This window comes from Ixodes scapularis, unplaced genomic scaffold (assembly GCF_016920785.2).
Source record: "Ixodes scapularis isolate PalLabHiFi unplaced genomic scaffold, ASM1692078v2 PGA_scaffold3__209_contigs__length_174095766, whole genome shotgun sequence".
NCBI lineage: Eukaryota > Metazoa > Arthropoda > Arachnida > Ixodida > Ixodidae > Ixodes > Ixodes scapularis.
In genome coordinates this window covers 30,469,968-30,483,374 of record NW_024609868.1, presented here as the reverse complement: position 1 = coordinate 30,483,374, position 13,407 = coordinate 30,469,968, and the positions used below count along the sequence as shown (strand labels likewise).

General features: G+C 52.0%; 1 protein-coding gene across 1 annotated transcript; it reads right to left on the bottom strand.

Annotated features, from left to right (window-relative positions):
- Positions 1–1,735: 1,735 nt before the first annotated feature.
- On the bottom strand, positions 1,736–10,510 carry LOC8040258. Its single transcript, XM_029972808.4, has one exon. It carries the CDS (start codon positions 7,505–7,507, stop codon positions 3,269–3,271), a length of 4,239 nt encoding a protein of 1,412 aa, XP_029828668.3. The 5' UTR covers positions 7,508–10,510; the 3' UTR covers positions 1,736–3,268.
- Between the last annotated feature and the right edge of the window lie 2,897 nt (positions 10,511–13,407).

The following is a 13,407-nucleotide window of genomic DNA, read 5'->3' as shown; positions in this document are numbered from 1 at the left end:
GTCCTTTGACTGAGATTCAAATGTATGTCGGCGAAAGTCTCGATGGCAGCGCCGCTCCGAGGTGGCGATAATACATGAGATATCTGCGAGTGCGTCCACGGAGGATATTTTGTGTCCTCCAAACACACACGCCAACATCTCTGTGATCATATCTGTGGTTTCCCTACCACAATGGGCAGCTCTGGAACTGAGTTGATTTAGTAACGTTGATTACAGTCAATATATAGCTTGCATTGGCTTTAGATTCGATTGGATTGGATTGACATTAGCTGCGTGGTCACTTTAGTTAGTTAGCCGAGACCGTGATGTCATGGGGCACCAGGCGGGGCACCGTGCTTGCAATTGTCTATACGGTATATAACGGAGAGCAGTTCACGTTTTTGCCACCACCACGCACAGTGGAATATTTGGTTCATCCCGCAGTGAACGCGAAAAAACCTAGCTCTTGTCTGGCGAATGCTTCCGTTAAACGAGTGCTGAATTCGTGCCACAGAAGCGGCAATTTTCAAGCAAGGAATGTGTATGCGAATTTGAGGTTTCCGCTGTGTTTCTGTTGGGTATATAGAGCACGACACAGTTAGCTGGAACAAGTGATCGTTGACGCTTGCTTTCACAAGTGAAACGCTGTCATCAAAACTACCAGTGGGCTCATCCGGGGCACCAACGTAGGCGACAACATTGGTGTCCGTCCGTCAGTGAGTAAAAATACGAAAGGCGTTGACGTTGAATTGGCGTTGTAAGCGCTGTAAGACAATAATGAGATAGAAAGGAAGAGCTAGAACGGTATATGGCCACTCCTTGAAATGCAGGCCTCTCCGCTCCAACTATTTCGCGTACTGTATTTGTTCACGATCTATAATTAGCGCAAAAGGTGAAGCATGTCTTTCATCAATCTGTCTCAGAGTTGTGAGTCTTGAGAAGGGGCAGCGGAATTGCGCGAGGAGGAGCTGGTATTGGTGTCGCGAATTCTCCCATGTCACAGAGCATATAAATGGCCATGAGATGCAAATTTCGTGATAACCTTATCGCAAAAGATGACAAAAACTGTTGGAAAAAAAAAAAGCGGAACAAACAAAACAATGTAGGATTTCTTTTCTCTCCACCCCTCACAGAGACACGTTGGTTTAAATCTCTACTATGACTTGCTCGTGTAAGTGTTCTTGTGACGGGAAAAAATGTTAAAAAAAGTAAAACTAAAGTAAAAAAAAAAGGGGGGGGGGTAATGTCCCTGGCCAGGCATAAACAAACGTAGCCAGTAGCGTAAACATGCGCATATCCAAAACGAAAGCGTAAACAAGGACTGTCAGTTGCGCTACGTGGGGATAACGGCCTCCAAGAACAGTTCCACCTGTGCATACACGTATTGTAAAAAAAAAAAAAAAAAAAAAAAAAGGAAAAAAAAAGACAACAAAAAGTAGCTGTGTGAACATATCATTCCCAATGATGTGAACAATAAATAGCAGTGAACATAAAAAAGAAGGAAACTCAGGCGTTCATATTGTATCTCACATGTTGCGTGCAGTGCTATTGGAGGCAAGAGAGCAAAAGACCGGTCTCGCGTAATGCTTGGTTAGCAGAAGATCTTGCTCTCGGAAAGAGCTTTTTAGACGCCACACGCTCGCCCCCGTGCCTCCCTGAACGCTGCACGAAACTCCTGAGATCAAAAACAGTTAGTGTGGTGTTTTCAGGGGCCGAAATCAACGAGAAACGAAACGCATTCACAGCCAACGAAGGAAAAAGGGGGGCAAATATGGCTTTTATTTATTCTTTTCTCCTTAATATACACACCCACGGTACAAATGAGCAGAACTAGCAGCACTACTATATATATTTTTTCTCTTTCTCTCGCAAGCGGGGAGCCAAAGGTAGACAACAATGAGCAAGGTCGTCGTCAACACAGCCGCACAGTAGCGTAGAGGGGACGGTGGGAATCTAATAAGGGGAGGTTGAAAACGCACGCAAACCAACCAACAGACATTCACACACAAACGCACGCGCGGAAGAAAGCACTCTGCGGAAAATTCACCCGCATAAAAAACAGAAAAAGGTTTCCCTGTCACAAACACAAAGAGCGACAGCAGCATGCCGCGTGAGGATGATCGACGTAAACAAACATACCTATGTATATACGCAGTCAACGACGAACAACAATCAAACTATCAAAGAGATTCAACAAACAACACAATGGAAAGAGTGTGTAATGTAACAGCAGCTGCGCGTCTTTCTTTTTTTAAACAAGCGCCGTTGCATTTATAAGGCTACCACGTTTCCCGTTCTTCATTTTGTTTTTCGTCTGCTTTCAACGCTTTGTCACGAGTGCATGCTGGACCGAAGCCGGCGTCGGCATTCATCATTGTAATTCCTTTGGTTGCGTCGAACCTCGACCTTCAACACTCTTATTATAGTTTTGATTTCTTTTTTTCTTTTTTTTTTTTCAACGTTAAAAACCATCGAACAAATGGCTACATATTCTCAAGAGCTAAAGTAATAATGATAAAAAAAAAAAAGCTTTGGAGAGGAAGGAAGTGGTTTAGGAAAGCCTGCGTAACGTATCTCGCTCTGCAGTCTATAAAGCGTCAATAAATTACGCCAACAGCGGATATGGTTTGTATGTACACGGAGGGGCAGGAACAAAGACAGTGCAAACACAAACAGTAGGAGGGTTTCTTTGGCAGACAAAGAACAACGTAAAACGAGCAGTTCAGCGCGTGTTCCACGGATTGCGGCAGGTACCAAGCCAAACTGGGAAGAACTTAGAGCGGAGAGCAAGAGCTTTTAACTCAACTACGTATTGAAATATAAAAGGAAGAAAAAATAAGTCAGGTTTCTTGCTTTTTTTTGGCCATGTAAACGAACGAGACTATCATAGTTCGTTTCTCTCTCTCTCTCTTCATGGATTCGTATAATGTAAATAACCGCAAAAAGAACTGTTCAGCCGAGACGCATGGTTACGCGAGTAAAATGCGACCAGGAAGGCGAAAATTCGCACGGCTGAAAGAGCAACATCTTGCTGAAGAGCTCCCAAATGTCAGTCAGAGACTGACAAAAAAAAAAATTATATAGAAAGACTACCCTTTCCTGTGTTTTCAACTCGACAAAGACGCTCCAGCGGAAGACAACTCGGCATTTGCAGACGACAAGCAAGCAGACGGTCACCGTTTCTCCGCCGCCATGACACTCACAAGGAGACCACGCATCATCCCTTTCGGTCAAAGACTACGCGGCCACACGAACTTTTGGTATCCCTTTTGGTCCGAAAACGTTGGGCCTACAGCGTGATGCCCACACTACGGACGTACTCACCTAACGCGGCAGCGGAAGAGGCCGGCGAACCCGCCGTACTCGAACCAGGCTTGGCTCCAACGAACGAAGATTCCATCCAGACGGCCGGTCTGGCATCACTCACCACCACTTCCTGACGCTGCTGATCTAACTGACGGTGCTGCCGCATCGAAGACGAAGTACACGCATCATCCTGCTCTTGCTGCACCGAGTCGTGTTCGTCGTTCCACCCACCACCGTCCCCGTAGATACCCTGCACGTAAGAGTACCGGTCCCGAGGGATGCTGCACGGCGGAGGATGAGGAGACGAACGCAGGACACTCCCCACGGCCTCGACTTCCGACGTCTCTGACTGCTGCTGCGGAGGATGCGAAGGAGGAGGCGTCCACAAGGACGCCCCCGGGGACACGGGTCGGCTTCCCGTCGACATCGGGGTCGTGGTTCCCGTCGAGGGCGTCGCCCTCCAGCCCAGGTACGGCTGTCGGAAGGATCGGTAGGACCAGGCGGCTGCGGGCGCGCTGCTCACGCTTCCCCAGCGGCTCAGCGAACCGTCGTGAGGCGACGCGCATCCGGAGCTGAGGGACTCGCGCGACGCGTGCCAGCACCGCCAGTCCGGGGCCGTCACACGCTTGGGGATGACGAGGTTGCGGGCGTTGGTCGCGTTGGTGGTCGGTGCCGAGGCCGACGTCGCAGCGAGGCTGGCCGCCGACGGTGTCCTGCTGCCCAAGCCCTGCCACGCTGGGCGGCCTGTAGACGTCGTTGACGCCGTCGACCCGCGTCGCGACCGCAGGAAACCGGTTTCTGCGGGTCGGGAGTGCCTCTTGTACCAGTCGGGTAGCTGGAGCTTCTGCAGCGAGCGTTCCACGCGGAGTTCGTGCTCCGACTTGGCTCGTTCTCCGAGGCCCGCGTTCACCTCGTCGTCGAGGAAGCGGTCCATGCTTCGGGCTCGTGACAGCGGGGAATCGGCTCGAGCGGGCTCTTCTTCGGAGTAGTCGGGGAAGGCGGGGTCCGCGAGAGTATGCGGGTCCTGCGGTCGCTTCACCTGGCGACACTGGAGGGTGTCCACGTCCGTCTCGAGGTAGCCCAGGCTCTTGCTGCGGCGCCGTTCATCTTGACCCGGAGAACCGCGCGGGCGGCGACCGCTGCGCAGGAAGTATCGGTTCCGGGTCTCTTCCACGAGCCGGCTGAAGCTCTCCGGCGGGACTGCGGGCGACCTCGGCACTGCGGGGGACGGGGGCGTCGCATCCGAGTACGGCACGGGAGGGTATCGATCGGGACGGTTGCGGCTGCGCCGAAACGCGTCGGCCTCGAGCGCGGCCAAGTCCGGCGAACTCTTGGCGAGGCTCTCCCGCGCCGCCTGGGCGCTTGCCTGGAAACCCAACAGGCGCTCGGACGGAGAGTCGGCGTCGGGGTCGGCGGCCGCCACGACCTGTCGCTGGAGGTTCTCGAAGAAGCGGCGCCGCGAGGACACCAGGCGTCCGCCCGGGTGCGAGTAGGGCTGGTCCGGCAGCACCACCTGCGGCTTGGGCAGCGCCTGCGCCAGACGGCGGGCCGTGTGGTAGCCGGTGATGCGTTCCAGGTGTTCGGCGGGGTCAGCAGGCGGCGACCGTTGTCTCACTGGCGGAGGCGGCGGACGCAGCAATCGATGGTGTTGTTGTTGCAAAGGTTGCTGGGGCAGCGGTGGCTTGCGGTACACGGTCGCTTCTCCGTTGACAGGCAGAGTCGCCGGCCTCTTGGTCATTCTGAGTATCCCATTGTGCGGATTTCTGGGCGGCGGCACGGGCGGGCAGGGCGCGGCGGCAGCGGCGACGTCACAGTCGTCGGAGTCGGGGAGGGAGTCTACCAGGACGGGCGTGCTCTTCACTGGAGTACGAAGCAGGCGGACGCGGTCCTCGCGGAGCACGGGGGACGGAGTGTAGCGCGGGGGCGGCGTCGGCGGCGAGCGGTCCTCCCGTGTGGGAAGCACGTCCGAGTGCACGTGCAGGAAGCGTTGCTCGCAGGGAAGTGGTTCCCTGGCCAGTTCGCCGTGGCCGTTGGTCGCGGTCGTCACCCCGGGCTGCGACGCGGCGCCGCCGAGTTGCAGCGAGGAGAACTCCTTGTAGCGGACGGGCGTCGGCAGATGTACGTCGGCCCGCACCGAAGACACTTTGTACGGCGAAGACACGGCGATGTAACCGGAGTCCGGCATGTCTCGGGCTTGCTTGGCGCGGTCGGCGAGCAGCGCGGCAGATTCGCCGCCTCCGACGGAGCAGGCGGTTCTTACGAAGACGTCCAAATCTGGTGCCGCGGAGAAGGGCTTGCAGCCGGCGTAGATCTCTCGGGACGCCTCCGCGCTCGCCGTTGTGGCCGCCTTGGCCGTCGCCACGGCGAGCGCGAGGAAAGGGTCCCTTGCTTGGGCACGCACCGACGCCAGCGCGGACGCACGGCTCGCAGGTTCCGACGCTGTCCCCCCGCCGGGTCTCGACCGGGCGACTGCCCTCGAAGTGGCCGTCGCGCTCACTGTACCGGCACGCGCGTCGGCGCGGTCGGCGCACTCTCGGAGCTCATCCCTGGACGGCGAGGATGGAGCGTCACCGCTGTCTTCGCTCTCGGAGTCGTAGTCGTCAGCGTCGTCGCCTTCTTCCAAGTCGCAAGAAGTGCCTTCGTCGCGCACGTCGCGCGCTGGGATGTGCCGCCAATGCTCGTACGCGACGTCACCTTTCGTCGCTCTGGTTGTTGTTCTGGCGCCGTCGGCATTCCAGGCGTTGCCTCCGTTGTTCTCTTTCTTCGACTTCCCACTTTCCCGAGGCGCGGATTGGCGCTTCGGGAGGACGCCCGAAGCTTCCTGCTGATGCTTTCTAGACACTTCGACAGATGGCGGCACATTCTGTTGGCGCTTCTGTACCTCGTCCACAGATGGCAGCACTCGCCTGGGCGGCGCGGATTGATGATGATGATGTTGGTGGCGTGCGCCATCGCTCGTGTCGTCTGCCGCTTCTGGCGCACGCGCCGAGTTCTTGTTTTGGCCGGGCGCGGATACGGCGGTCTGCTCCAAATGGGTCGGTTTCTCGAGCGGCGTACACACCTCGCTGGAATCCGTGCAACTCGATTCACTCCACGATGTCTGGTTGACGTTGTTGAGCTTGGCGACTCGGGTCCCGTTGCGGTAGTACTCGTAACTGTCTTCCCGCCGCACGCTCTCGCACACGCTGATCTCGGTGTGGACGAAAGCGTGCGCCGAAGGCACGGCGTTGTTTTGGCCGTAAAATCCGTTCATGGCTTGCTTCCCATCCGTCTGGTTGCTGTCGTCCGGTCGTTTCGGTGGCTCAGGCTCGAAGAGGTCGTTGCCGCGATGGTCGCCCGGGCATCGCTGCCCGACGCCGCGACTGTCGCGGACTCCTCCCGCCTTTCGAGTTGCAGTCGTGTGAATCCCGCTCTCCCAGCCGAGACTGCTGGGCGGCGAGACGTCGCTCGAACTCGATGTGCTGTCCCCGTCTAGGTAGCCCGAATCGTCCAGGTCGGCTTCTCCCGCAACGGCAGCGACGTCGCCGTTGTCGACGAACGCTTGTTTTTCCTCGCCGACGCCATGGCAACCCGCCGGAACCGAATGGTTTCGATTTCGGTATTGGGGCGGCTTCCTCTCGTAGTGTTCTTCGTCACTACCAGATGACGGTGACGAGAGGTCTTTGAAGGTGACGTGCCGTTCGATAGATGGCACTGCGGACGGCGGCCGGCGATCGTCTGCTCCGACCAGGGAACTTTTGCGGAACGTCTTGGTGGGGTTCAGATTAGCGCGGTTGATTTGACCGAGAGCCGTCCTCACCTGGTCAGCGGGTATTCCAGGCGGTTTGGCCGTCTCCGTGATGCAGCCGTTATCCAACGTGTCACCGACGCCACTCCGCGCGTTCGCCGGCCGCGAGTCTCGATAGTCCGGCGATCTCTGCTGATGTTGCTGCTTCGGCGAGGGCACACTCTGCGGCACCACGTCGCCTTCCAGCGACGCGAAGCAGCTTCGCAGAGAGTCGAGATCGTCGGTGGCATGCAGGGCGAACGACACCACCCGGTTCACGTCGACGACGGATCCGCACTCGGACGGGTACGACCACCAGCTCCCGGAGTCGGAGTCTTCTTCGCACAGCGACGACGACGAACCCAACCTGACGATTGTTTGCTCGTCATCCTGCTGCGCGGCGTGGCCGCCGGTGTACAGGCCCGACTCCGGCCTCGGAGCTTCCCGCTGCGTCATGACGTTGTGGCGCGACGCCGTGGAATCATGGGAAAGCTGTCGTAGTCGTCGCGAACGGCGGGATCCGTCGTTCGTCGGTGCCGGCCTTCACCTTGCTTGGTTGCGGGCCCCCACAGCTGTGCAACCGTTGTAGTCTGCGCGCGGCGCGTGCCAGCGCTGCAGTGCAACGCGCAGTCGTCTGCTACGCGAACGTCGTCTGCTAGGTACGCGGAGAGCGGGAGCGGACGGGACGGCGCTGATTGGTCGAGCGCGTTTCCTCTCGCCCGTGCGATGCGGAGAAGCGCCATTTTCCTACTCTCGGCAAATGTTTGCTTGGGCGACGACTGCATTGTTGGCTCGGCTGACGCCAGGCGCACAGCTGTTCGATGTTGCCGTCATATCTCGTTGCTGGAGCGGGTTTGCGAAAGGAGAAGAGCTGGTAGAGGAATTTTCGGGATTCCGCGGCAGGGCTGTCGTCGACCGGAGATGAATGGCTTCGATTGTTTGGCGGTTTGGGACGGAGTTGTTTTCGTTTCTGGAACGGATTCTGGGAACTTTCACGGTCGTTGCTCAGGTTGGTTGGTACGCGTATTCTTTCGAGACGTGTTCTTGTTTTGTCGTTGCTAACGTTGTTGGATTTAGTAATCGTCTGCGTTTTCTTAAGTTTACAAAGCGGGCACAGGCATTATTAATTACTCAACCCAAACTCGCAAGAAAAAAAAGCATAACAAATTTAAAAAGGGGAAAAAAACAACAACAGAAGCATGAGTGCATCCTGCAGCAAGCTATTTGAATATCATTGACGGAACCAATTCATACATACATTGCTGTGTGTTGCTACTTTGAAAGGTAATATAATTTTCTCGTCGAAATATACGTGCATGACGACCTTCATAAATATTATTCCTTATAAGTAAGCCGCAGATTTTCCGGTGTTTATTTATACAAAAATCGGCAAGAGTTTTTTGGTGTTTCTTGCTTATATATTGGTGCATTTCGGTTAGTATGTGTATCGAACGGACCCTAAAGGCGGTGATGACCGACGAAAACAATCTCGTTAAACCCTAAAATGTTAAGTGTAAGAGGGGAATCTTTTGACACATACAGTCCTAGCTGGAGCAAACATTTCTCAGGAATTGAGTTTTTCGTTGTTATAACCGAGTTTGTATTTTCGACACCGACGGGTGTTTATCGGTGTTATTCGGTTAAAACCGGAAAGTTTACGGTCTATATAAGGTATAAGCTGAGTTGCTGAGAATCAGAATTTGCCCAACGAGCAATAGCAACTAACCTTACACCTCCAGGAAGACGAGCTGATAAACCGTGACTGCAGTTGCCTGCTGTTCAACTTAGCCATTTTCGTCTGGGCTACGATATCCGTCAGTGGATAAGGGACGGCACGAGGTCACCGTTCTCGCATCGACCGTGCTGGAACTGGAAAGTGACCCAGAGTGGTCGACAGAAGAAGTTCCTGCAGTTCCGCAGAGACGAGTTTGTCCGCCGCCACCACCATTTACCGTGCCGAGGAAGCCGTCCACTAATTACCATGTGTGCGCCCTGGCCACAAGTCGGTCAAACAAGTGACAACAGCAAGATCAAGAAAAACCACGTGTTATTTTTTTCGTGAAATAATGATAACGGCGATAAAATTAATTACGGTTGTGCCCCCGGAACTACTGGCTACGACGAGGAAAGCTTGGCATAGACTGGTCTGCCGTCGGGGCTATCTTGGTCCCACAGTTTTGTATAGAAATCCAAGTTTGAAGGAATATCGCCGCCGCGTATAATGTCGCAGGAGTACCTCCCCCCCCCCCCCCCCCCCCCACCAAAAACAAAAAAAAAAACCAGCAAAACGACAACAACAACAATTATCTTCAAAACCTGCAAACATCAAAGCCATTGTCACCGTAAAACCGGGGTCACGCTGGTTATACCCCCATACAAAAGACAATCTGCGTACAGATTCGAACGCGAGTCACCGCGAGATCCGCGCTTCGAATGCCGCATGGCAATGAGTTCAAGGGTGAAACATGGAAACCCGGCATTCGAACCACGGATATTGTGGTGGCTGGTGTTTGCAGACTGCACGATGTATCATCAGTGTGACCTCGGCTTTCAGCCGCTTTCAAACTGCTCGTATACAAAAGACACGGTGTTGGTTGCAGACACGATGACACACTTATCTGTTCACACGCCTCAACATGTTTACTTCACACATATGTATATAGTTTTTTTTTTGTATGAACGATGTGACAGCTCATCGTCAGAACAAGGAAGACACGTTACACTGCAGGCTATCTTTTGTATAACGCATTAGCAGCGGGACTGCGGCTCAAGGCGACATTTATTGTATATCCTTATAGTAACACAACAATAATTAATTTGTAATTTTTTTTAACACAGCTCCAACTAACATATACTTCCGTTGTAACAAATCTATGGCCGTCACCAAAAATCATCGCTAACACCGTAAAAAAGTTGCGAAGAATTGGGAATATACGCCGGATGTATACAATCGAGCAGGTATATAGGGGACAGTGGAGAATGCGCGCTGTTTATACACAATGGGTGTGTCTCTATATCATATAATCAGCACCTACTGCGTTCATGCGGACTCAACTCGCGTCTCCTTAAGAATGGGAAATAAAATTGACATCCTCGACACTCATGGGCGCTCATCAGCGAGAAACGAAAAAAAAAAAAAAAATCACATCACGAGCGTTGTTTGATTCTAAACTTTGTGAATTTGCCAAGTAGATTTGCTTACTCAGGTTAGCGTAATAAATAAATAACTACTAAAAAATGAGTTTTTGTTAGCGTTTGCGCGACTCCGTTACATAAAGTCGGCGAATGCAATATTACAAAACAGAAAAGAGCATTGCGGGAGCAGAGAACAAGGACGGTAGCATGGAATATAAATCTGTTCTAACCTTGCTTTGATATTTTGCACCATTATGTGCACGCACGTTAAGAAACAAATAAAGAACAAGGTTTTTTTTTTTTTTTTTTGGGGGGGGGGAGGGGGGTTTAAACATTTCTGCGTAAACATCGATTACGTAGGAGACACCATGCAGAGATTAATTTAAAAAAAATGAACTACCAGTGGACAGGGCTTCGATTTTGGTGACTATATTTTTTCTCTGAAGTGATTTTTGAACAAGTAATATTCGGCGACAATTATTCGTTACTCTTCGGCAAATGCCTAAATCCAGAAACACAATAGACAACATACTGGCGGTTACAGCCGAGTCCGTTGCGGCTGGACGCGTGCTGATGGCGAGCTTCAGCAATGCTCCCGAAACGCGTGCATTCCACACACCGAGGAACGTCGTTTTTAGCAGACGATAAGATGTGAGTTCGTTCTAAACATGCACCTTGGAAAACGTGCCCCGATATGACGTGCCTTCGCATTCACATTGGGCTTCTGGCGTCTTGCCCATGAGCTCAAAAGTGCTCATAAGTGCTCACATGAGCTCGCCACAAGTCACTAGTGATCCCAAAAGCTTACAGGTACTTCAAAGAGGTCGCGACTACCCGAAAGAACTCCTCACAAGTGCTCACAAAGTTTTTCTAGAGCTCAAAAGTATTCAGTAGAGCGTATACTTCAGCTCACGAATCTCACAAGTGCTTGTAAGCGCTCACAAGAGCTTCCAAGTGCTCCCAAAAGCTCAGAAGAGCTCACAACTCTTCACAAGGGCTTCCAAGGGTTCCCAAAAGCTCGAAAGACTTCACAAATGTTCACAAGAGCTTCGAAGTGAGCATGGCTCACACATAAAGGCCCCAAAGGGTTCACAATGTTCACAACTGCTCTCAAAATGTTACAATAACTCAGAAGAGCTCACCATTACTCCGAAGTGCTTACGCTAGCTCATAAGTGTTCACAAGAGCTGAGATTAGTTCATACGCGCTCCCAAGAGCTTTTAAGTGCTCACGAAAACTTCCAAGTGCTCACAAAAACTCCCACGTGCTCAAAAAAATTCATAAGCGCTCGCAACAGCTTACAACAGCCCAAAAGTGCTTCCAAAAGCTCACAAGCGCTCACCTGGGCCGGGTCTCCAGCCCAGATATGGCGTCCTCATCGACCTCGACTGCCAGGGTCTGGGCCGCGAACCCAAGCCGGTGACGTCATAGCAAGTGGGCCGGAACGTCACTCTTTTGGGGATGATCAGATTCCTCTTGTCGTTGGGCAGGGGCGACGCTCGGCGCGGGATTCGGACACTGCTACGCAACTTCGTCCAGCTAAATGCGTCGAACTGCTTCGACTTGTCTATTATTGGCTTCGGTTTGTAATATAGCCGAAACCAGTCCGGCAGCTCGAGCTTGAGCAGGGCACGCTCCACTCGGAGTTCCGGCCTCGCGTCCGTCTGCATGACTGGAGCCGGAGCGTGGGAAGCCTTGGGCCGAAAGTCGGCTGTTCCGCCGTTGTTTCTCGTTGAAGGGTCCGTGACCTGTGAGGGTGCGGCGAACTGTAGACATGTAATAAACTCATGTGCAACGAACGTTGATTGCAAACTAGTAAAATTCACTATACCGACCCCTGCCTGTTTGGATCTGGATGAGCGTCGTCTGCTTTTGTATATATACACTGTAGAGCATCAATACATTACACTTGCCGAATGGCCAATCTGCAACGATAATAGCAGATATGGTGGATGTGGCAAGCAAACTTTTCGCAGTGTTATTTCCCATACAACATATTTTACTTCTGAATTATCCTACACAGACTGGCAATCATATTTGTGAATCTACGGTACAACAAAGAGCTAATCAAGTCCCCCCCTCCCCCCCCCCCCCCCCCCCAAAAAAAAAAAAAAAGAAAAACTGAATTTGTTTTGTAGATACAGAAACATTGTAGTTCTTTATACTGCCAGCATTCTTCTGTACCCAGTTACGCTGAAGCGCAAAACAAATGAGGGGTTTTAAAACAACTTAGTTCCGCTTCAGACGGGGCAATTTCACCCAGCAGCTTGACGTCGCCACACCAGCAACACCGGCCGGCCGCGTTCACACGCAGCAACCAAATTGCTACGACTTGCCATCATCATCATGAAATTTGATTTTTTTTTTTGCGCTATTTAGACGCACAGCTAAGCGCTAAAAACGTGTTTTTATATCTTTGAATTGTGCTAAAAATACTACCTCGTCTTAAAAGAAAAGTATTTATTTTAAACTAGAACCAAGTCTTTAGCTGTGATCATCACCACCACACGGGTGTCACGTGAAAATATCGCGTTCCTGATTGGCTGCTGCCGCTTCAAACGTCTCCGAATTGTTCGAGTTGCTCGTCCGTTTCAAAGCCGGACCCGACCTAGGGAAAGCTAGGGAACAACCCACCGGCAACAAAAAAAAATTCTGGAAAAATCGGCCCGTCTGAATTAGTTTTTATGACCCATCTGCGAGCAATATATTTGTTTTTCACTGTGGCGAGCGTAAAGGCTGTTACCCGTTTATTATTTATTTCGAGAATACCGCCGGCCAGCTTTTGAGGGTAAAAACAAAATAAAGCTTTTAAAAAATAATGAAAAAATAAATACAATGCAAATACGTGATACAACAAAATGCGTATACTCCGCAAAACAAAATTAAGAGCATTCAGCATGATTAGTTGCAGAAGTCCATCAAGCAACACCTGCGGTCGCCATTGCTTGGACACAAAGCCCGTGATTGGATACGAGTATTCGCCGAACGCTGACGCAGTCCTCGTGTTCAATTCGGGCTCAGAATATATGATCGAGCATTGGCGGACAGGCGTCGGCGCTAACTTTTGAAAAGGGTCTATTCTAATGTAAAATACTCACTAAGAAAAAAAAAATTTGCGTCATTTATGACGTGTTACTTTGGTATTCCGGAGTCATTCATTCATCAGGGGCATTACGTAAGGGCGGAGGGGGATACATGAAAAAGGCAGACCAACACATGAA